This window comes from Acipenser ruthenus, chromosome 4 (assembly GCF_902713425.1).
Source record: "Acipenser ruthenus chromosome 4, fAciRut3.2 maternal haplotype, whole genome shotgun sequence".
Lineage (NCBI taxonomy): Eukaryota > Metazoa > Chordata > Actinopteri > Acipenseriformes > Acipenseridae > Acipenser > Acipenser ruthenus.
Genome location: NC_081192.1, coordinates 6142087 through 6167500, shown reverse-complemented (window position 1 = coordinate 6167500; position 25414 = coordinate 6142087). Strand labels below are relative to the sequence as shown.

At 38.9% G+C, this 25414-nt stretch overlaps 1 protein-coding gene across 2 annotated transcripts in view; it reads right to left on the bottom strand.

The window, feature by feature from the left end:
• Window positions 1-25414, bottom strand: part of LOC117400290 (serine/threonine-protein phosphatase 6 regulatory ankyrin repeat subunit A) — a 60383-nt gene that overhangs the window by 315 nt on the left and 34654 nt on the right. For both annotated transcript variants that reach the window (XM_059021616.1, XM_034000027.3), the window contains exons 8-28: window positions 24827-25039; window positions 22355-22433; window positions 21855-21969; window positions 20974-21056; window positions 19130-19193; window positions 14949-15017; window positions 14408-14548; window positions 13801-13912; window positions 13571-13597; window positions 12415-12489; window positions 10546-10747; window positions 9092-9179; window positions 8821-8938; window positions 7969-8188; window positions 6564-6651; window positions 6372-6455; window positions 5954-6099; window positions 5358-5440; window positions 5090-5172; window positions 2907-2998; window positions 1-1515 (exon numbers count right to left, since the gene is read on the bottom strand). The exon at window positions 1-1515 is cut by the window's left edge and continues 315 nt beyond it. In XM_059021616.1, the coding sequence (XP_058877599.1) occupies window positions 1229-1515; window positions 2907-2998; window positions 5090-5172; window positions 5358-5440; window positions 5954-6099; window positions 6372-6455; window positions 6564-6651; window positions 7969-8188; window positions 8821-8938; window positions 9092-9179; window positions 10546-10747; window positions 12415-12489; window positions 13571-13597; window positions 13801-13912; window positions 14408-14548; window positions 14949-15017; window positions 19130-19193; window positions 20974-21056; window positions 21855-21969; window positions 22355-22433; window positions 24827-25039 (2469 nt within the window). In that variant the 3' untranslated portion in view covers window positions 1-1228. The remainder of the gene's footprint in view (window positions 1516-2906; window positions 2999-5089; window positions 5173-5357; window positions 5441-5953; window positions 6100-6371; window positions 6456-6563; window positions 6652-7968; window positions 8189-8820; window positions 8939-9091; window positions 9180-10545; window positions 10748-12414; window positions 12490-13570; window positions 13598-13800; window positions 13913-14407; window positions 14549-14948; window positions 15018-19129; window positions 19194-20973; window positions 21057-21854; window positions 21970-22354; window positions 22434-24826; window positions 25040-25414) is intronic.

Below are 25414 nucleotides of genomic sequence, written 5' to 3'. Positions count from 1 at the left end.
GTAAAATTCATAAAAATGGCAATAAAACGACAAGCAACAAAAATACAACAAAATAAAACAAGCTGTATCTGTTTTTAGATAGAAGATAAAAACCATGCAATCCCGGCATTGGTTTTATACAGTGTTCTTTATTCCACATAAAATTAGTGTCAAACTTGAAATAAATCTCAGGGCCATGTCTTTAAAGTAATGTAGCGTTCCTTAAATTTGCCAGTCCTTAGGCTGCCATCCCAGACCTAATGACCCCAATTATTAAAAACACGAAGGCACCAAAACAAAAAATGCTAAGACCAACACAGACCATAAAATGCAGAGATATAGCACAACATAACTGAAAATGCATTTATTATTCAAGCACATGTGGGGCCATTATACTGAACAAGTGAGCTCATTCTGATGCGTTTTACCCACCTCACTCAAACTTTCCAAAAGCTTATTTTCAAATAAAAAAGAAAAACCCATTACAATAAAACAAGGATTTCAAAAACGGACTAATTGGTGTTTATTTATAGTGTAACACGTATAACCCTGACAGTACCATATTAGCTGGTCTTGATATTATATATTAGAAAAGTAAGACAATTTTGTTAAAATGTTGTCTCAAAAAAAGAAGTTACTCTCCTCATCTATATTGTATTTCCTGTATGCATTTGGATTTACGCTCTTAGCAAAGAAATGATGAAGAAGGACTTTGTTGCCTTTCCATTATAATAAATGAAATTAATCTTAATAAAACGTAACTAAATTGAAATCTATACTTGCTCACAGTGGGTTAAAAAAAAAGTTTAACTACTGTATTTGGTCCCTTTGGCAACTTACTGATCAAGTGCTAATATCCCACACTGGTTTATTGCCGACAACAGAGTTTTATATTTAGAGTCCCATTTTAAATTTTAAAATGTAGCTTCATTCTAAATAACACATATTTTAGTAGTTGTAGTGCTGCTGTAATGACTTCTGGCACTGCAAATTAAATAGTAAAAGGTACAGAATAATAAAGTAATTGGCTTTTCTTTTTGCCATCAGCTTTGAAAAAGAAACCCACCCGAAGCTCAGCATCCTTCCATTTTTACACACGTAAGGCTCATCTGATAGTCACTCAAGAAACAACAATACCAGCCAATGAAATCTTGTTTGAGCTCTTCAGGTTCGGACAGTCAAAGCTATCCTTCAGTTCATTCCTCAGCCGTTCACACAGGGATTCATAGCGGATTCCTCTCGAGCATGCTCAATAGGTCTCCGAGTCTGAGTCATTGAGTTCATCGTCTTCATTGTAAGGGTATCCGTCCTCCCTTCCAATGTTGTTGAAACTGCAGTAGGAGCTGTGTTCGTTCCTCAAGATGGGCAGCGAGTCAAAGGTGACCGTCTTGGAAGCATTGGTGAAGTGATTAATGGCATTAAAACTAAGGGTGGGCAAAGTAGTGTTAGGAGACACAGGCATCATGGTGGCCAAGATAAGAGCGAGGCAGTCAGCAACGTCTTTGTTCGGGGCACATGCCAAGGCGGGTGTGTAACCTGCAAAGAACGTTCGTTCAGAAATAAAACGTCAGACATTAACCATTGTGGCCTTAATCTTGTTAACCTCCCGTAGAGCACTGCAATGGTATTATCTACGATATGACTATTAGTTCTGAGCCTTGCCCGTTTGTATGATTTCCCCATTTCCCCTTCTGTATCACCACACCACAAGTTTTGTCTAGTATCTGCGATATAACAGAGCTTTACTAAAAAAAAAAAAAAAAAAAGAGACACAAAACTAACTTCAACTGTAGAGGTTGCCAGGATAAAAATGGTTAAATATTAACTAAGCCCAGGTAATAAAAAAAATACCTTGGTCAACCTTTTATTAATGATTTATTTCCCCCACTCGACAGAACCCTTAAAATGGGTGTGTCCCCTCAACTACACTGAATAAAGATGCATTAAAAATGTCCCTCTACTTCCCAAACTCTACAAATACCTAAAAATATTGACTGCAGTCATAGAACCAACCCTAAATAATGAAAGGCCCCCATTTCATATTTGCTGCTAAACCACAGAATCAAAATACCAGATGTGCAGCCAAATCTACCCAATACAATTAAAAAATGGCACCAATAATACTCACTGTTAATATAATTGTATACTTAATCTGCCACAAAATCAAGGAAAAGGGTACAGCACACATGGTTAACCCTTTGCGGTCCATTGTCGGACCTGGTCCGACATTGCAGTTATTCCTATCAGGTCCATTGTCGGACCCTGTCCGACATCATCAAAAAAACGCAAAAAACAGGTTTTTAGTCGTTTTTTCTCCGGAAAAAGCAGAGAAAACCATTCAATGGCCGAGTGGGAGCGACAGGAGCCGAGACAAGCAGATTTAAAAAAAAAAAAAAAAAAGGTGTATCTCATGATTAGTCATACATGCCCCTGGCATTACATAGGGGCAGTCATAAGGAAACAAGCTGGCTGTTATTGAATCAGTGCACAGAGACTATCACGGACATTTGCAGAGCTTTTTTGAGATGTTGCAGTAATAAAACAATGACTTGGATTGCATTACTGAGGAGTTTGGTGATAAAACGAGTGATCAGGAGATGATCGATCGGTATGTACGACTATTATTATTTATTTCTTAGCATATATGAAAGCGATAGCGAACGAAAGGGTGGGGCGGGGCTGGAGATGCCTAGTGAGTGCTTTGTTGATATGCAGGGCCTTTTAAACCTGTTTGACTGTGGGGAAAAAAAATACTTTCAAACAGCGCGTCTAAAATTAACTGCGCGTGTGAAAATAAATTGGACCTGACGTGCACTTAATAAATGGACTGCAACAGGTTAAAGATGGTGAAGATCATTGATGATGGTTTTATGAGAGATTTCTTTTACTAGAAAGCTGATTTTAGTGCAGCATGGGTTAACACTTACCATTCTCATCTACAGCAAGAACACTAGCGCCTTTTCCTAAAAGTTCTTGTACTACCACAGTCAGACCATGGCGGGCAGCCACATGCAAGGGCCTAGGGGAAGCGAGAAGCAACTTTAAAAAAAGACATAACAAAACTGGGTGAAATAACTATTAAATACAATAAAATACAGGATTCCATTTTTTGTAAACCCTAAATACATAAATTATTCTGCAAAGTAGTGCGATTGTGTGGCTAGGATCACCCCTTAACTGAATGATGTGTTGACTGAAATGTGGGAAAGAAAAGGATGGATGGTTAATAAAATCATTTTATTGTGCTAAGATGCCACAATTCTTTATATATATATATAAAATGTGTTTAGGGCAAAACCTGGCCAATCTAGTTTTGCCCGGCCAATCTACTTTCAGCACTTGCCCGCGTCCAAATCGGGCGAATCTAGATTGGCCCAGACCTTGATAAAGACGACTGGGTGAAACCCGTTTTTTCAACAGTTTTCACTGAATTTCGGGGCTAGCCCGGGCACGTCTAGTTTCGTCCAACGCTTCAAAATCAATGCTGGTCGAATCTGGTTCGCCCATGCCACTAATATGGGTGAGTATGGTTTCGTCCAAAGCTTCAATCATCAATGCTGGGCCATTTACTTGGGCGATCTAGTTTTGCATTTCTCCTCTGCCAAATTCCAAGTGCGTGCCGGGGTACCTGCCTTGCCTCCACTTCTGACAACAACATAGCGACTGTGTGCCGGGTTTCCAGTGGCGGTGCAGAAAAGGAAGGACACCATGGCTGGTTTTAATAGCGATTAAAATGACTTTTTTTTTATTAGCTCTCTCTCCCAAAAAGAGAAAACAATTACGCAGCTGAATCAGTTCGATGCGACGGTCCTGGACCAGTGTGGTGACCCTCTGCCTTCCAGGAAGTGGCCTGTACCTCAGAGCCAGTTTCCTGGTTTCTCTGGACTAGTCTGCTGATTGCTGAACATCTAATTCTCCGGACAACTTCTGTCAGACAGGCCGCCTTCAAATCATGCCAATAGCAACCAGGCGATCTTCATTACTCAAGCAGGGCATGGTTGGATCTTTCACTGTTCTTGTGTTAATTAAAATCATGTCTTTTTGAATGGCTATTTATACAGATTCTTAAATCAACTCATTTTGGCAATTTTAACTCAACTCAAATGAGCACCTGGCGTTTTTATGAAATCATATGACTTGAGCTCAGTATTTTGTTACCCCAAGGAACAATACTACTCAGAACAATCAACAAACCTATCAGCTCAAACCTATGAATAGTGCTTCACGGTATTATATTTAAGTGTTGTCCAGTAAATACAATACTGTATTTTGTTTTTATAATAATGATTTAACATACTATATCCATCTGGTGTATATTTGGGAATACCATTTCTTGGTTGAAGTCTATTACCACTAGGGGGCATGCAGTGTATATAAAGTAATGCTATATTTGGCTTTGTGTATAAAAACGCACACTACAAATTGAGCATTTGTGGACAGCAAAATACTCAGCTAGTTAAATTAAATCTTACAAAAGTATTAAAGCATTATCATATTGCTCCCCCCCCCAGTTTAAAATTTTTTTTTTATTTTTTTTTTATTGTAAGAAAATATTGTTGCAGGTTAAGAATGTCCTATAAACAAGTATGGGCCTTACAGTGATTGTAGTGAACAACATTCTTTAACTGCTGTGAAGTTCCATTCATTATACAGGTCTCAATGTGCAGTTTGGAAAGAGACACATGTTACAGTAACTACTATCCAGACCTAAACTAAGTTCAAGAAATCTGCATGCTTTCAGATTTCTTCACTTCCCATCCCCTTCAGTTCTTTCCTGTCATTAACCACCCAGCTACTACCCATAGTGACCGACATGCTTTCAGCTAGAAGACTACTACACTTCCTTTCAAAGCTGCTCATTTGAGAGCTATGCTGCTAATGCAAGTGAAACACAGGCAGGACTAAATCATTATGGCATTCTTCTGTTAGCTTCAATCACTTTAACAGGTACCTTCCTGGACGATAATTGAAACAGTAATTTGAAAAGGGCACATCAACAGGATGTTCTTTCAAAATTACAGATTTATATAAACACATGTCATATAAAAGCAACAAGAGAATCAAAAGGCAGTGAAAAATAATTCAACAGTATTTTTTTTGCCATACATACGTTTGCAAAGCTGTGTTGGTTGAGTTGATGAGGTTCCGATCGAGTATCTTCTCTAATATTAACAAGGCACTGGTTTCATGGCCCTATAAGTATATTTGAAAGGGATAGTTGAATAATACAAACAAAAACAAACATTGAATTTAAACCCTCCACACAATGCATTCAAAGGATTTATGGAACTTCAAAGAATCATTGCACAACTGTGTGCTGACTGTAAAGACATCCAAGTGTGTGGCCTGTATTACTGATGTTCCCTGGAAATACACACCTTGCTACAAGCCAAGTGAAGAGCTGTGTTTTTGTTAGCATCTTGCAAGTTAAGGTCTGCCTTTGCGCTGCTCACCAAAACTTCTAAAAAAAAAATAATAAATAAATAAATAAGTAAATAAATAAATAAAAATAAATAAAGCAAGCATGTTAGACAAACTTGATATCAGCCCCCAAAAATATGTATAAGCAGTTAACAAAAATACAATTACCCACCCATACAGAGTAATGGGGAACTGATGGAAAATGCACAGACCAACGTAAAACTAATTTACGGTCATGTGTAACAGTGATGGGACCAGCACATTTCCAAATCATATTATGGCATTTCAAAAGAAACTTAGGTGCAGACATTATAGATCAATGTAGATGTCTACCATTTAAGACCTTGCTGAAGACCCTGCTTTACCAATTATATCTTCACATCAAGATCAATTCCTATGCACAATAAATGTGGAATATGGACATTGGCAAGTCTTTATGTTGCATTACAGTATCTCATAATAACAAAAATTAATTTAAGCTTGGACACTAATTTACTTATATATAAAAATTTAAAAAAATAAATAAATAAATAAATAAAAAAGTCATTTGTACCAACGGCATTGGTCTGCCCATTTTCGGCTGCCATCATTAATGGAGTTTTTCCAGATGAATCAACTGCATTTACTTGAGCGTGGTGACTGAGCAACAGCTGCAAACATTCAACATGGTCTGTATAGGCTGCAGCATGAAGAGGAGTCCTAACACAAGGAATAGGAGAACACAATAATGTTACATGCACATTAACACTTACTGTAAAGTTTAACGGACCATTACACTGATTTCAAACGTTGCAAAGGTGACAATTTAACCATCCCATAGTCACCAGCATCAACTGAAGCACTGATACAACATTATCATGTTCAAATATTCATGTTAAAAAGGACAATTGCTAAACGTGTCTCCTTTTCTCTACAACACTGCAGTACACCATTACAATACAGTACCAAGTTGCCTGGAAAAGGGTCCTTACCTTATTTTAGAATCTGTACAGTTGACAATTTTAGCACCCAGTGCATCTATTAGCATTTCAGCTGCGCCTTCATTGTCATTTATCCTGAGAAAAAGAATATAAAAAAAAAATAATAAAATTCTAAAGTCACAAGTGAACACTTTCTGGAAAAGTTTCTTTCACTTATCTGAAATATAATGCTTATTGTCTTACACAGCACAGTGCAATGGGCTGAAAGAATTGCCATCCATCTTCTGGAAAACCTCCTGTTCCAGGAGAAGTTCTACACAGGTGTCATGCCCTGAAACCCAAAATAGTGTACAGAGTTTAAAAAAAGCTTCTTACTGGTGTTCAATACACGGGCACAGCAGTACATTACATGTCTACAAGTGTAACTAGGGGTCTACCTAATTCGCGATTTCACGGAAATTGAGGGTTCACCGTGGAACTCACCTCTTTTAGGGGCCAATGCATACCGGACAAGTATGGAGAGAAAAAAAAAGAAACCCAATTTAAATGAACTACTGCAAAACACAAGCGAAGCAAACTACGTATCTTAATTATGTAGATAGGCTTTTTTTTATTCCTTCGCCGTCCTGTGTGCATTGCACTTAGGCAAAAAATAAATAAAAATCCTTACTGTACACATGACAGCCATGTTTTAAATCAGCCTCAGTGCATCTGTACTGGCTTTTCTGTGGCCTGTACTGTACTGTACTGTACTGTACAGTAGGAGGTAGGATAAAGTCAGTGTTGCAGTATTATTTATGATTTAGGGAGCTAAAATCTAGTTTTCAGCATTGGAGGTAAAATACCAAAAATGGATGATAAAGCAAAATAAAGCAAAGTATATTTCGGCTGAGGATCATGCCAAGAAATTTCCCATCTTAAGTGACTTTGGAGAAAACACGATCACACATTAAACGAAAGGCTACTACAGAGGCTGCTAAACGGAACGTAAAACAAATAACAGCTTTCAGAAAACAAACTCGAAAGTCAGCGCAGACAAAAAGTTTTCCTGTCAGTTGTAGCCAAGTTAAATCAGTATTACAGGTATGATCCAGCACAGCCACTTCGCTTCAAACAACCAGCAACTGCTGGGGGATATTGCATGCTTGCTTAACAAATAACAGCATTCTGTTTTACTAAGGAAGCAAGTATCACTATTTTTAGGCTTTTCTAGTGCTCTGGAATATTTTCTACTTAATGTTTAAACAGGTCCACAAAATCCACATTTTATTCCATAACCTACCCTGGAAAAATATGTAAATTCTCTGCGATTTAAGCAGACTCCTAAGTATAACCTGTGCTGAACTTGCTTCTGAAAGTTGGTTTGTTATTTTAAGTAATTCAGACTTGGTAAAACTTATCATTTACATTTTTTGTTTGTTTGTTTTAACAGGGCAAACAAATTAGATCACTTGATAAGATCTACACAAAGAGCAACACAAACCAATTCTGACATTTAAAAAAAAATAATAATAAAGTGAACAAATTCAATAAGCCAACAGTCTTGACGGTTAAGCACCAGAGGGCACTAACACTGATATCAACTTTAATGTTTGGCAAGAATTTAAACAATAAACACCGGCTCTACTAAAACGAGAACAGTATGTACCATTGTAACAGGCCCAGTGCAGTGGTGTGTAGCCACGATTATCTGTTACAATGGGAAGGATCTCCATGGATTGTGCAGCTTGCAGCAGTCCGCCCAGCACGCCGATGTGGCCACAGGCAGCTGCTAAGTGCACAGGGGTTCTGCCCTTGCAGTCCCGGGTTAGGAAGCCAGCACTGTGCTGCAGCAGAGCCTCCACGCTTTCTTCATGACCAGTCACAGCCTGGAGGAAGGTCGGGAAACAAACATTATTTAAAATTGGGGGGGGGGGGGGGCGTGGGGCGGTTTACAGAATATTGCCTTTTTTTAATACTTTCAAATTACTATAATTTAAACCCTACACGTTTTTTGGATACAAGCCACTGACAAGGAGTTCAACTGGGAAAATACAAAGCAGTAAGATAGAAGTCATTTTATTTCCTCAACCTGGCTATTGTGAGCGATAAAGAAAGGATATCGTTTATAAAACACTTTGCTTCCAAGAGGCTGCCTATTTAACACAAGTCAGATTATCTAAACCAAGGATCAAGTGGATATGCACCTATCTAAGAAAGACAAACTACTGGCATCTTTCACGTAGTCTCTGAGAAGCCAAGTACTAAATGGTTATGAGACCAACATATGAACCTAAAACAGAATGCCAGGAGTGTTTGTCACTTCTAGAAGGAGGAGTGTAGCTTCTAGTGCTGCCAGTATGGCATATTTCTAACTGCCCAGCAGCTATGGTTTGTTTTACTGTAGGATCACTTAATGAAATTAGGTTAGGCCTTAACAACTGGTCAGCACACAATTCCTTTTCTGGACAGCATTGAACCAAATCCTGCATGCGCCTGTTTAAAATTAATTTCATTTTACCCCTCTGTGCAGTGCTGTCCTCCCCCACTTGTCTTTGGCATCCACATTTGCTCCCTTGTTAAGGAGTGAATAAACACAATCTGTATGGCCATTTAGAACCGACAACATCAAGGGTGTTCTAAGGAGAAAAAAAAAAAGATGATATTAAATTAACACCTGAGCCAATGTAGAGTATTACTGGAGCATGACCGCTACTGAACAATACAATGCATTTACCTCTGGTTGGTATTACTGTACATGATTTTTTTTTTTTTTAAGATGCAGTACTTACTGTCCATTTCCATCTTGAATGTCAACAGCAGTCTGAAGGTCTGCATTGCCTATTAGCAGCCGCAAGCATTCTGAATGGCCATTCGTAGCTATGGGAAGGGGAGGGGGAATATTTTAAAGCAAGTAAAAAAAAAAAAAAAAAAAAGAAGACGGGCCACTGCCAGTGGAAACGATACATCTTTAAAAACAAGCGTGTGTGTTTTACAATTTTTTTCCCCTTAGCAACAGTTTAATAAAAATGTACAGAGCCCTCCTTACATCTCTTTCAAATGCAGCACTTCTGTATCCCAGTATTCCTACTTTCACAGGAAGGAATTCAGAGTGCAAAGTATGTGAACTAGTCAGGAGCCAGGCACCCAGTCCTAGAGCAAAGAACGTCTCCTGTTCAGGTATATTATCGAAATGACCAGCTGCCAGGCCTGTGCTGAATCTGCTCTGGCTGCACTGATCACAGAATCAATATGTTTCATCCAAGTCTGCTGGTTTAGAAACCATTTAGTTTAGAAATGTATTTATGAAGTCTGATTGCTTCTGGCTCCTTATCATTCAATTAATATACTTGGCTGAGGGTAGTTCTGAAACCCAGGTCTGGGTGCAGGGCTAGTAAGAGTTTCAAACACTGCCAAGGTTATATTTGGGCTGGAGGTTCAGAAGATTTATCCTTCATTAACCCTTTGTGGTCAATTTATTCAGCGTGTATCAGGGGCGTCAGGTCCAATTTATTTTCACACGCGCAGTTTATTTTAGACGCGCTGTTTATTTTATTTAAGTATTTTTTTTCACAGTAAAAAACAGGTTTAAAAGGCACTGCATATCAATAGGACACTCAGTACTGCATCTGCATCTCCAGCCCCGCCCCACCCCTCGTTCGCTGTTTTTTTTCACATACCTCATGATAGTAGTGCACACCGATCAATCATCTCCTGATCACTCGTTTTATCACCAAACTCCTCAATAATGCGATCCCAGTCATTATTTTATTACTATAACATCTAAAGAAAGCTCTGCAAATGTCTGTGATATTCTCTGAGCGCTGGATGCAGAAGCAGCTATCTTGTTTATGTCTGTGTTATCTATGTGATGCCGAAGCTATCTCTATTCATGAGATACGCCCCCTTTTTTTCGGCTTCTCTCGGCTCCTATTGATCTCACTCGGCCATTGAATGGTTTTCTCGGCTTTCTCCTGAGAAAAAACAACCTGTTTTTTGCGTCTTTTTGATGATGTCCGACATCGGACCGGAAAGGGAAAATTGCAATGTCGGACCAGGTCCGACATAGGACCGCAAAAGGTTAAACCATTTCCAAAGTTATAATATTCCATGGATCAAGTCTGATGCAGCAGATTTAACTAGGAACACTACTGGTAAGAATATGTTTTCAATGGTTAAACTGCAAAAAGAATATTTTTTTTTTTGATGAAAGAATGCAAAAACTCCTAACACTGAAATTCAGTACCTGCAGCATGAATAGGTGTCCTCTTCAAGGCATAGTCTTTTACTAGGATGGAGGCTCCCTGATTAATCAGCACATCCACACACTCCACGTGTCCCTTGAAAGCAGCAAGGTCCAGGGGTGTCCGCCCATTGCTGTTTCTGACATCCAGATCCAGCAAGGACTGGACAAGCACCTCCAAGGCTTGGTGATGACCATGGTAGGCCTGGAAGGAGGAAAACAAAACAAGTATATACAGACGTGCTCAAATTTGTTGGTACCCTTACAGCTCATTGAAATAATGCTTCATTCCTCCTGAAAAGTGATGAAATTAAAAGCTTTTTTTATCATGTATACTTGCATGCCTTTGGTATGTCATAGAATAAAGCAAAGAAGCTGTGAAAAGAGATGAATTATTGCTTATTCTACAAAGATATTCTAAAATGGCCTGGACACATTTGTTGGTACCCCTTAGAAAAGATAATAAATAATTGGGTTAGAGTGATATTTCAAACTAATTAGTTTCTTTAATTAGTATCACACATGTCTCCAATCACTGTGCTGTTTCGTATCATTGTGTGCACCACACTGAACATGGACCAGAGAAAGCAAAGGAGAGAGTTGTCTGAGGAGATCAGAAAAAAAATAATAGACAAGCATGGTAAAGGTAAAGGCTACAAGACCATCTCCAAGCAGCTTGATGTTCCTGTGACAACAGTTGCAAATATTAAGAAGTTTAAGGTCCATGGAACTGTAGCCAACCTCCCTGGGCGCGGCCGCAAGAGGAAAATCGACCCCAGATTGAACAGAAGGATAGTGCGAATGGTAGAAAAAGAACCAAGGATAACTGCCAAAAACAGATACAAGCTGAACTCCAAGGTGAAGGTACGTCAGTTTCTGATCGCACCATCCGTCGCTTTTTGAGCAAAAGTGGGCTCCGTGGAAGAAGACCCAGGAGGACTCCACTTTTGAAAGAAAAACATAAAAAAGCCAGACTGGAATTTGCTAAAATGCATATTGACAAGCCACAATCCTTCTGGGAGAATGTCCTTTGGACAGATGAGTCAAAACTAGAGCTTTTTGGCAAGTCACATCAGCTCTATGTTCACAGGCGAAAAAATGAAGCTTTCAAAGAAAAGAACACCATACCTACAGTGAAACATGGAGGAGGCTCGGTTATGTTTTGGGGCTGCTTTGCTGCGCCTGGCACAGGATGCCTTGAATCTGTGCAGGGCACAATGAAATCTCAAGACTATCAAGACATTCTGGAGCGAAACATACTGCCCAGTGTCAGAAAGCTCTATCTCAGTCGCAGGTCATGGGTCCTCCAACAGGATAATGACCCAAAACACACAGCTAAAAGCACCAAAGAATGGATAAGAACAAAACATTGGACTATTCTGAAGTGGCCTTCTATGAGTCCTGATCTGAATCCTATCGAACATCTGTGGAAAGAGCTGAAACTTGCAGTCTGGAGAAGGCACCCATCAAACCTGAGACAGCTGGAGCAGTTTGCTCAGGAAGAGTGGGCCAAACTACCTGTTAACAGGTGCAGAAGTCTCATTGAGAGCTACAGAAAACGTTTGATTGCAGTGATTGCCTCTAAAGGTTGTGCAACAAAATATTAGGTTAGCGGTCCCATCATTTTTGTCCATGCCATTTTCATTTGTTTTCTTATTTACAATATTATGTTGAATAAAAAATCAAAAGCAAAGTCTATTAAATATGGAATAAACAATGGTGGATGCCAATTACTTTTGTCAGTTTCAAGTTATTTCAGAGAAAATTGTGCATTCTTCGTTTTTTGTGGAGGGGTACCAACAAATTTGAGCACGTCTGTATCCTTTTCTCATTACCTTTTGAATAAATCTACAACATTGATGTTATACTCACAGCTAAGTGCAAAGGACTAATTGGTGCTCTGGTATCCGAGTCATTCAACATGTCTGCACCTGAAGTTTCCATTAACTGAGAAAATGAAAAATATATTGCGTAAACAGTTTTATATAAAATAGTTATATGCCAAGAAGCTTTTTATTTTTAAAAATCATACAATCTTTAGGTCTAAAACCTCTCTTGTAAGTGCCCATCTTGTAATTGTATTAGGCATTTAATAGATTGAATACTTGACCTACCAATTAGTAATTAGAAGGGCAATACAATTAACAGGTTATAGGCATTGATGAGAAATATCAATGCACATAGCTCAGGATTAAAAGCAGCCGCAAAAGCGGTTTATTGAGGCAATAGTTGCAAGATTCAATTTCCAATACGGAGCCACTGAAACACCAAGATCAATACCATGACATTTACACAGAGGGCAGAGCTGTTGGCAAAATGTTCCCACTGAGGGACTTGATGAAACAAGGTTGAACTCTATCAGCATCCCAACAGGAATGTAGGAGAGCATAGGTCTGATATACCACCAATGATTACCACAAATAAAAGAACTAATGAACTTCAGCATGGGTCATAAGGGGGACAGTGTACTTGTATTATTTGATCAATATGGTTTTCATGCACTTTCATTTTCAACAAGGGGTTTTAAATCATTCCAGATTTAAGAATCTTTGCAGAAATATTGCATCACCCCATTATGATTTCAGGGCCTCTCCCCTGTTCTGCTGGGGTACAGAATCTAATGAGAACTACAGGTATGGTATGGTATAGTTCAATGGTTTCTAGACAATTACCCAATTACACATGTCCAAACAAATCCAACACATTTTCAAATTAATTAGGCATAAGAAAAGACACATTGTAATGGAATCAAGCTCTTCCTCTTGTCTGGACTATTTGGTTACATCAGCATTTATAATAAAGCTCAATAATAGATTTTCTGGGTTTAATTTCTCTCCCTACTACCGTGAAAAAGGCACAAAACAAAGGTGCATCTCTTAATTGGTGTTTAAGACTGGACGCCAATATCTTGTTTATCGATTAGACACTGTACAGCAGTGTTGGCAGTTTCCTGACCCTCCATTTATATCTTAAAAGGCTGTTGGTCACACAATCCAATACTGCACATTATAAATATTCAAAGACTTACCACATCTAGAGGCGTTTCACTTGCAATCTGAAAAAAAAAGGCCATTTAGACCCCCTATTCTTTATGCACAAGTCAAAGCTGTCACTTGAATACATTTCATTTTACATTAAATTATATTCTCAAAACTGAATATTCCATGCAGTCCAATAACAGTTTCAGCCTTCTACCCCACCCCACATGGCTGTCTCCACGGACAGCCTGCCAACATACTGGAGCAGCATATCACTTACCAGCTCAAGACACAACCGATGGCCAGAAGCAGCTGCATAATGCACAGCATTATAACCCTGCTTATCTCGAATCCCTGGATTTGCATCATTCCGGAGTAAATACTCCAGGCATCTGGGGAGAATAAATTAATCTTATTATTTCTAACAAGTTAGGAAACCAAGTGACACTGGTGAACACCCACTAAATATAATGAGCGAATACTGACCTTAAAATGTTGCCAGTCCAAGTAATAAAGTGACCTGCTGACTTGGGTGGCGTACCTTAGGTGTAAGACTACATGCCTTCAAGTTTGGGAGTGACATTTTCCGAGATCCATCCTACTTTTTTGTTGAACACTTTATCAACCACACTTACAATTGTAGAGATACATTTGACACCTTTCGCATACTTTTATTAAATAAAAAACCTGCCTGTAAGCATAATCCCCTTATTTACCTCGTGGTGCATTACTATAAATGAACAAGTCTACATCACTGTGTGGATCATTGCTGAAAAGCAATGGTAACATTTGGTGCCTCAGCAACTCAAGTCCAGAGAATAAAACTGAACCTATTGGTATGTCAGCTCTGTGCCAATCAACTTTTGCGAATCTGTGATTAAACTTACTTTCCATCCGTGTCTGATGCAGCTGCATAATGCAGTGGTGTGCAGCCTCTCTCATCAAGGTCGTTAACACTGGCTCCAGATCCCACAAGGGCAAACAGGCACTGGTAGTTGCAGTTGGCAGCAGCATAATGTAGAGGAGTCCTAAAAGCAGAAACAGATTGGAAAACATAAATACAGTCAGGGAGTCATAGTGCAGTGGTTGGCTATATACTGGCTACAGGGATGTATTTGTAAAAAAGTACTTTTTACCATCAAATAGTTTCCCGTCCTGACTTGTAATAATTTTAATAAAAACTCTGGAAGGCACTAGCTGAAATGTTTGCCTACAATCAATCTTGCTATTCAAATCATTGTACCCAAGTCTGGGATCTGGAAACCATGATCACTATAAGTGGATAAGATAATGCATGATCAGGGAAAATATTACCGAATGTAAATTTCCCAGTCACTGGACTTGTCTCTACAACAAGAGAATTTAAATTAAGTAGAAGCTACCGTACAAGGCAACTGGAAAAGCAAGAATATAAAGAATACACTTTACCTTCCGAACTTGTCCTTTTTGTTGAAGTCTGCCCCAGTGTTGAGCAAAAGATTCAAACATTCCAAGTTCCTAGAAAACCATACAACAGTAATACGCAAGTGTGACTGGAAGGAGCAGGCATATGGAAAAAGAGCAAATTTCACATATTTCTTTTCAGAACTCACTAATATTACAAAAAAATGCCAAGCAGAATAACTCAGGTTTACAGAAAGGTATATTACTGCTATACAGACTATAAAATGTGTTTATAGCTGTATCAGCCCATGAGGTTTATCAGTGATAAACCTCATGATGTGGGGAATCCGATAAAGCCCAGCAGCGCTAAACCAAGTGTATGTAAAGTGCCGCACGATCCAGGACTTGCTTAAACTAGTAAGTATGCTAGAAATGGAGCTGCAGGTAATGAGACAGCAACAGGATCTTGATGAGCTGGCACACCCACAATTCTTGAAAGTCTGCACCCCTAACAGACTGAAAGCCAACAAACCCAACAAATTTGAGCCACTTCAAAATTTAGATGATCAAAACCAATAGCAAGAGAACGAAAGGAACAACATCAAGGACCCTATTAACAGTGGTGGCCAGACAGCAAAAAGAAGGGAGATCATGATTGTTGGGGACATATTGAGAAACACAGCAAGTTCAGTTCGCAGTCTGGACCCCCTTACTACAACAGTGTGTTGCCTTCCAGGAGCCTTTGTCACACGCATCACTGAGAATGTGGACAGGCTCCTAGAACGAACAAGAGACCACCCGGTAGTAGTCGTCCACATCAGTACAAACAACATTGGAAAAGACAGGCCAAAATCCCTACAAAACAAATTCAGAAGGCTAGGAAGGAAATTAAAAAGACCAAAACTGTGGTATTTTATGTGATACTGCCGGCACCTTGCTAAGGAGCATACGGACAGCCGGAAATAATTAACCCTTTGCGGTCCATTGTCAGACCTGGTCCGACATTGCAATTATTCCTATCTGGTCCATTGTCGGACCTTGTCCGACATCAAAAAAACCGCAAAAAACGGGTTTCTAGTTGTTTTTTCTCCGGAAAAAGCCGAGAAAACCATTCAATGGCCGAGTGGGAGCGACAGGAGCCGAGACAAGCCGATAAAAAATAAAAAAAAATAAAAAAAGGCGTATCTCATGAATAGTCATACTTGCCTCTGGCATCCCATATGGGCGGTCATAAGGAAACAAGCTGGCTGTTACTGAATCAGTGCACAGAGAATATCACGGACATTTGCAGAGCTTTTTTGAGATGTTATAGTAATAAAATAATGACTTGGATCGCATTATTGAGGAGTTTGGTGATAAAACGAGTGATCAGGAGATGATCGATCGGTATGTACGACTATTATTATTATTATTATTATTATTTATTTCTTAGCATAGGTGAAAGTTATAGCGAACGAAAGGGTGGAGCAGGGCTGGAGATGCCTAGTGAGTGCTTTGTTGATATGCAGGGCCTTTTAAACCTGTTTGACTGTGGAAAAAAATACTTTTAGACAGCGCGTCTAAAATTAACTGCGCGTGTGAAAATAAATTGGACCTGACGCACCTGACACGCACTTAATAAATGGACTGCAAAGGGTTAAATAACCAGAGGCAGAAGTTTTAAAGGGACTAGGAGCTCTTTAAATAAAGAAATCCCCAGGGCCAGATGATATCCTCCCAATAGTACTCAAAGAAATGAAAAGTTATTTACAAACCGCTAACCAAGATCATGCAACAGTCTCTTGACACAGGGGTTGTACCGACAGACCGATCCACAAAAAGAGACAAAACCGAACCAGGTAACTACAGACCAATAAGCCTGACTTCTGTTATATGTAAACTTATGGAAACTATAAGAAGATCCAAAATGGAAAATTACCTATATGGTAACAATATCCTGGGAGACAGTCAGCATGGTTTTAGGAAAGGGAGATCGTGCCTAACTAACCTGCTTGACTTTTTTGAGGATGCAACATTGAACATGGATAATTGCAAAGCATACGACATGGTTTATTTAGATTTCCAGAAAGCTTTTGACAAAGTCCCGCATAAAAGATTAATTCTCAAACTGAACGCAGTAGGGATTCAAGGAAATGCATGCACATGGATTAGGGAGTGGTTAACAGGTAGAAAACAGAAAGTACTGATTAGAGGAGAAACCTCAAAATGGACCAAGGTAACCAGTGGTGTACCAGAGGGATCAGTAATTAGGTCCTCTGCTAGTCCTAATCTACATTAATGACTTGGATTCTGGTATAGTAAGAAAACTTGTTTAAATTTGCAGGTCACACAAAAATAGGAGGCACTGTTGCAGCAGCAAAGGTCATTCAAAATGATCTAGACAGCATTCAGAAGTGGGCGGACACATGGCAAATGACATTTAATAGAGAAAAGTGTAAGGTACTGCACACAGGCAATACAAATGTGCATTATAAATATCATATGGGAGACACTCAAATTGAAGGAGGAAACTATGAAAAAAAGACCTATTTTGACTCAGAAATGTCTTCATCTAGACAATGTGGAGAAGCTACAAAAAGGCCAACAATATGCTTGGATATACAGTTGAAAGTGTTGAATTTAAAATCAAGGGAAGTAATGTTAAAACTTTACAATGCATTAGTAATATTGTGTTCAGTTCTGATCACCTCGCTACAAAAAGGATATTGCTGCTCTAGAAAGAGTGCAAAGAAGAGCGACCAGAATTATTCCGGGTTTAAAAGGCATGTCATGCAGACAGGCTTAAAGATATTTCAGTCTTTCAGTCTTTTAACCCTTTGCAGTCCATTTATTAAGTGCGCGTCAGGCGCGTCAGGTCCAATTTATTTTCACACGCGCAGTTAATTTTAGACGCGCTGTTTAAAATGTATTGTCAAACGGGTTTAAATGGCCCTGCATATCAACAAAGCACTCACTAGGCTTCTCCAGCCCCGCCCCACCCTTTCGTTCGCTATCGCTTTCATCTATGTAAGAAATAAATAATAATAAAAATAATAGTCGTACATACCGATCAATCATCTCCGGATCACTCGTTTTATCACCAAACTCCTCAATATTGCGATCAAAGTCATTATTTTATTACTATAACATCTGAAAAAAGCTCTGCAAATGTCCATGATAGTCTCTGTGCGCTGACGCACTCAGCCAGCTTGTTTACTATGACAGCCCCGTTATCTGATACCAGGGCCATATGTATGACTATTCATGAGATTTTTTTTTTTTTTTTTTTTTCCCCCCCCCCCGACTTGTCTCGGCTCCTGTCGCTACCACTTGGCAATTGAATGGTTTTCTCGGCTTTTTCCGGAGAAAAAACGACTAGAAACCTGTTTTTTGCGTTGCTATAATGATGTCGGACCCAGTCCGACAAAGGACCTGAGAGGAATAATTGCAATGTCGGACCCAGTCCGACAATGGACCGCAAAGGGTTAAAGATATTTCAGACTACACGGCGATCTGATTCAAGCATTCGAAATTCTAAAAGGAATTAACAATGTCGACCCAAGGGACTTTTTCGACCTGAAAAAAGAAACAAGGATCAGGTGTCACAAATGGAGATTAGGTAAAGGGGCATTCAGAATAGAAAATAGGAGGCACTTTTTTTACACAGAGAATTGTGAGGGTCTGGAAGCTGCAGTAAGAAAACAGCTTGTGCAAGTTGAGTCTAATGAAGTGGCATTTCCATTGAAAATCGCATCTAAAAATGAGTGTTTCAGCCAATTAAAAAAAGAACTGAGAACAGACAGGTTTTCCATCTACTAGCAGCAATATCAGTAGGGTAACCACCTGATGCAATCTTCTCAAAAAAGATGGGGTCAGTGCTTGGCTGTAAAACAGATACTGCTGGCAATAGCACTATGAAAAATCATTCCCTGCTTACTCAGGGATAGACAATCACAGACCAGTTTTAAAACATGTCAATGGCAGATCTTTTAGTCGGAGTATCTCAGCTGCAGTTTCTAAACTACAAAATAAACACAACATACTGAGGGAGGACATTGCGATTTAAAGAATGGCCCTTTGATGCAGGATTATTTTTGCTCTACAATTTAAGGGTCTGAAAAGGTGAATATTCAAGAACCTTACAAAAAGGATTTCATTGTTGTATTTAAAAGGGCTGTGTTATCAAGAGACGAGACAAAATTAACTATTTAAAAGGTCTCTGAAAATACTCTTTTCTGATCTCTTACCCTCCAGCGGCAGCGGCATGTAAACAGGTTCTCCCAAAATCGTCTGGGGTGTCGATGTCAAATCCTGTGAAAAATGAAATGAAGGAATGCTGTATTTTCCAGAATTACTTTACTCAGGTAACGTGCTGGTGTGATAGGAGGTGCACCTATAGTAAGTATTCACCCACCTTGGACGTTTTCACAGTTTGTTGTGTTACAACCTGAAATCTTGATGCATTTAAATTGGATTTTTTTCCCTTTGATTTACACAACCTACTCAACACTTTCAATGTGTGAAAAAAAGGGGGGGGGGGGGGGGGTGAAAAAACAAATCAATTAAAAATAAAAACCTGAAAAGTCTTCATTAGATAAGTATTCACCCCCTTTGCTATGCTATAAATAAGCTCAGGTGCAACCAATTGCCTTCTGAATTCAAACAATAAGTTAAATGGAGTCCATCTGTGTGCAATAAAAGTGGTTCACATGATTTCAGATTAAATACACCTGTCTCTAAGGTCACACAGTTGGGTAGTGCATTCAAAGCAAAGATACTACCATGAAGACCAAGGTGCTTTCAAAACAACTCCGGGATAAAAGTTGTGGAAAGGTACAGATCAGGGGAGGGGTATAAAAAGATTTCAAAAGGCACTGAATATCCCTTGGAGCACAGTCAAGTCGATCATTAAGAAGTGGAAGGTATACGGCACCACCCAGAATCTGCTTAGATCAGGCCGTCCTCCCAAACTGAGCAGCCAGGTAAGAAGGGCATTGGTCTGAAAAGCCAGCAAGAGGCCAATGACAACTCTGAAAGACCTACAGAAGAAACTGTCCATGTGTCAACAATAGCTCAGGTACTCCACAAATCTGGCCTGTATGGAAAAGTGGCAAGAAGGAAGCAATTTCTGAAAAAAACCCATGTAAAATCCCGCTTGGAATTTGTAAAAAGGCATGTGGGAGACTGAAAAGATGTGGCAAAATATTCTGTGGTCCGATGAAACTAAAATTGAACTATTTGGGTTAAATGCAAAGCGTTATGTCTGGCGCAAACCCAACACAGCACATCACCCAGGTAACACCATCCCTACTGTGAAGCATGGTGGTGGCAGCATCATGCTATGGGGATGCTTTTCATCGACAGGGACTGGGAAGCTCGTCAGGGTGGAGGGCAAAATGGATGAAGCTAAATACAGGCAAATCCTTGAGGAAAACCTGCTTCAGTCTGCAAAAGACCTAAGACTGGGACAGAGATTCACCTTTCAGCAGGACGATGACCCCAAGCACACAGCCAAAGTGACACTGGAGTGGCTTAAAGACAAGAAAGTGAATGTCCTAGTGGCTTGTAGTGTTGAGTAGGTTGTGTAAATCAAAAGGAAAAAAATCCCATTTAAATGCATCAAGATTTCAGGTTGTAACACAACAAACTGTGAAAACGTCCAAGGGGGGTGAATACTTACTATAGGCATTGTATGCTGGAAAAAAAAAAAAAAAGTTACATATTTATTTTATATATATGTATATCTGTGTACCAAATGAAAGTGAGAACCTCCAACACACAAAGGGAAAAAGTAATTTCCTTGAAGGCACAATCAAAACAGTGGAGTGACAATCAAAAACGTGGAGTGACTGAGTAATTCCACTCTCCAACCTGGAAAAAGTGGGGAGTACATCGAAATATCATTTAATCTAGTAATGACAAACTACCTTTTCCTAATGAAACTTATATGTACTGCATTCATAGAAGACAATGCAACATTGTGGCATTGCACCAGGGCATTACTGGGTTAAAGTCTCACTTTCTTGAACCAGAAATGGGATTGAGCAAATCCCTCACGTTAATAAGTAAGGAGTTAGGACTGGTTACTTACCAGAGGAAAGAAGCTTCCTACAGCAGTCTGAAAAGCCGCTAAGTGCTGCTAGATGTAGCGGAAACATTCCGTGGATACCCCGCCTGCAGTGCACCAGAGTGAAATGAATTAACCTCATTGTCAGCATTCATCATTTGCTCCTGGACACACTGTGGAATCTGGGGTTAGAACATGGCATAACACAGGGGCTAGCCTTCGCCACAGAAACGAAAATTCTAGAAGCAACGCTCCAGGGCAACACAAAAATTAAAACTTCTGCGGTAAAGACACTTACAAGGTGGGGTTTCTGAAGCCACAACCCCCGAATAGCAGAACCTACAGTAAAATGATTAGCACTACCTACTGTAAAATACCTCAGTTCTATTTTTATACACAGTGCAGTAAGCATTTAAAACTGCAGGGACAGGTCTATCAAGGTTAATCACAATTCCAGTACAAGGACCGAGTGTCTTTCTTAAAGACTACAGTTTTACTGCTACAGTACTTCACCCCCAGTAAACATTCCACCACATTACTTGTAATTGTATTTTTAATTTTGGGCATGTTATATTAAACACTTTCTTTTTTTTTTTTTACACTATGTCCCTTACATAAGACTATTAAAAAAGTAGCTTTCACTTACCATTTAAAATTAAATTATACCCCTAATCATTTGACAGTAGATAACTTAAAGACATGGTAGGGGAGTACAAAAATAAGAGCGTCTCACTAAATGTACCAACAAGGGACTGCACTACATCCATGGAACAGCCTCTATTGGGAAGATGGAAAACTGTTTAAACCAAGCCACAGGTGGGAATCTTGCAAAACTATGGCTCATTAAGTTAATGTAATCCATGTTGCTGCTATCTGTCAGAATCAATACAGGATGCTCGACTCACTTCGCAGTGTCAGCTCCGCTGGCGATTAGAGTGTTTATAAGGAGCTCGTGGCCATATCGAGCTGCTATGTGCAAAGGAGTATTGCCATTCTTATCTTCACAGTCAATCTCCGCTCCTACATAAATAAAAAAACACAAACACCTTCAAATTAAATAGTTTGTGAGATGCACTGCAGTAGACATTCATTTTGTTATTTGTCACTGGACGCTTTCAGTAAAAAAAAAAACCTTAGTAAAATGTATGGCATATTCTTACTTGTACTAAAAATGTAATTCTGTAAACAAAGCAATTATACCAATTATTTATGAATATATGTAGAGTTACAAGAGGATCCAATTAATTTCAACAGTATTATCATATTAGTCAACAATACAGGTATGAAGCCTATCCGCTTGTGTATGAATGTGTAAGAACAGCATATTAAGATTTTATTGGATTGTCCTGGAATGGAATCATAAATCCCCCCCCTCTATTAGGCATGGCTGTTTTTGAAGCCTTACCATTCTGAATAATGGTCTGTGACCTGGAGAATCTGCCATGAATTGCTGTCATGTGTAATGGTGTTTTCCCATCCTTACTCTAGGGAAGCAGGAAAAAAAAAAAAAATTATGGAGTTACAATGAGCTTCGTGCATGTGTATTGAATTACTGCTTTTTAATTTTGCGAGCAGTGTCTTTGGATTAAACCACAATGAGATGTAAACATGAACAAATTATTAGTAATGACTTATCCCCACCAAGCAGAGTCTGTGAGATTTGACATAATGCTAAATCTTTTGCCTGCAGTAATCCGTTAGCAACTTTCTTACTCAACCAGGCATCATACTGTCCTCAACGCTACCCACCCATTACATAAATTTAGTTAAGCAGATCAACCAGAACACAGGAATGCATTCACCAATGTGCTCCACAGCACTCAAGCGATTGTTTGAGGTTAGTACTACAAGCTTGTCAAGGGGTGCGGGGGGTTGAAGGAAGAGCAGAGAAAGGCCAGCACATCAGGGGAATGTAAGACAAGAATGTCTGCCTGTTATACCCCTTCTGCCCTGACACATCCGACCCGCGAAGGCTCAGTACGGTACGGGTATGGGTGGTTCTCCACTTGCTATTAACTTTACTTTAGTAAGTCGGTATAAATCAGTAAAATTTGCGGTTAAAGAAATACAGGTGTACCACTGGTTTATACATGTTTGAACACCATTTGTTTTGTGCATCTTTTGGCAAACCGAGTTAATTAATAACAACGGTCTTTCGTTGCGTGTGATGTCAGCAGCACGGCTCGGCTCTGCCGTGGAAAAACAACCCAGGGTTTCCATAACCGCACCGTGAGGGCTCGGTACAGCCCCAGCGCGGCTCGACTGTGCAGTGAAAAAGAGGCATTATATGTAGGTTGTTCATTATTCATTGTTGTTTAGATAGGAATGCATACCAGGTGAGTGTTAACACAGTGTTTACAGTTGAACAATGCTTTATAAAATGACTCTGTTCGCAGTGTTCTGCATTTTCCAAGTTTACTCCCTACAGCTGTTAGCACCATTTAATTACGCCTTTTACATGTTTTAGAACTTCTTTAGGTGTAGAATTGCTTTACATACAGTAAATTTATGCTAAAAATAAAAACTCCAACATCTTCATATTTATGAATAAAGCTTAGAAATCCCCAAAACGTATGGTATTATACCACCAGCAGGAACAAGCCCAATTTTAAGGGCATCGCAATTGAGATTACAAAAGTAAAAATTCTGCTAAAAAGTGTGAGACACATATTCTGCTTTTTTCAGTGAAATTCTGCTAAGATCTGATGGCTGAACCTTTTGATTGCTTAAGTAAGACTACGGCTTACCAAAGCAGTAAATCAAACACTATAAATCATTCTAAGTGAAAAAAATAAAAAAAACCAAAGATTGAGAAAAACAAACCCATTACACCTACTTAATACTCCAATACAGTTTTACTGAAGAAGTAAGTGAGGTTGGTGTCTAAATCACAGAATCTAATTGCTAGGGTAGCAGCCACACAATGTCATAAGTTGTTTAACCATGGTTTGAAATGATGAAAGAATTGCAGACACACTTCCTGCAATTGTAGGCACTTACTCAAAAATGATGTGCATGTTGGAACTTGGAAATATGAATATGTGTCTCTCAGTATTTATTTTCTTTAACAGCTTGTGCTAAATCTTTCAACTGGTAGAACACAAACATATGTGTCTGCCAGGAGTCTAACTTATTGACTGTTCTAGCAGAAACGTATTGCATTTCAATATTTCAACATTCCTGCCATGGATTTGAACTGCAGAGCTGAAGATTCAGTTTAAAATGTTATTTAGGTATTCAATGCAATGTAATACAATCTCTCTGCATTCTATCTTTGCAAAAAGGACTTTTTTTTTAGTCTACGGCATATGAAAAACTGATATTTTTAAAAAGGTTATTCCTTCAACAAGATTATATGGGAACCGGCCTATTTGCCGTGTGAGGAAAGCATGTCGTTCTGCAGGTTCCCCAGATTAGACAGGACAATGAGTTTACCACAGTGTTACAATGCACATTCAAATAAACAAAGCAGGAGCAAAACAAACAATTTAATACTGAATTAATGATGTACTGGCTGGCTGTCCTCATATTAGTGCATCAACAAGAGAAAAACACTGAAAATCTGCTGGGAAACAAACATTTAAAAAAAAAAACAAAAAAAAAACACATTTTAAATGGTTCCACCTTTAATCTCTTTAAATGTATCACGTTTTGATATTGTGAGGCTGCATCAATATATTCCTTTGAATTATTCTTTGGAGATTAGGCTGAACATAATTTATTTGGCTATCCAACCCTCATAGTAATTAAGTTGAACTGCTCCTAATTTAGACTACTGGGTAAACACTCCAAAGGCATGTAGAAACCTTGCAGTCTTTGTAGTCAAGCAAAGAAACTGATGACTATAATAATAAATACATATTCTTCATCATCTTACCTTGATATTAACATCTGCACCATTGCAGACGATAAGTTCTAAGCACAGTGCTCCATGTCTAGATGCTGCAGCAAAGTGCAAAGGAGCAAAACCTTTTTCATTCACTTGGTTGACATTAGCCCCGCATTCAATAAGTTCATTCACTACCACATCCTGGCCGTTGTAGCATGCCACGTGAAGTGGCGTGTTTCCATAGGCATTTGGTTCATTAATCTGCAAAAAACAAGTTGGATATAAAATACATCGTGTGCAAGAGTTTGTGGTTCCAAAGTTATTACATTTTTTAAAAGCATATCTACATAGATTAAGCTCCAAAAGCTAAAATTACACATTAGGCCCCAGGTTATAATTCTACAGTCTCTAATGTTATGAGCGCTTCCCTGGATAACATAAATTGCAATATTTTTACTGAATGCATCGTAGCATCTCGACATTCCAAATTCGTTACATTGAGATTCTGAGTTAAACGTATCTTGTGTCCTGATAACATGTTATTTCCAGGTCCTCACTGGATGCATATTCTTGTTTAAATAACTTTTTTTTCTGAAGTTTCTGCACTGCTAAATACATAGTAATGTGTGAAAAACA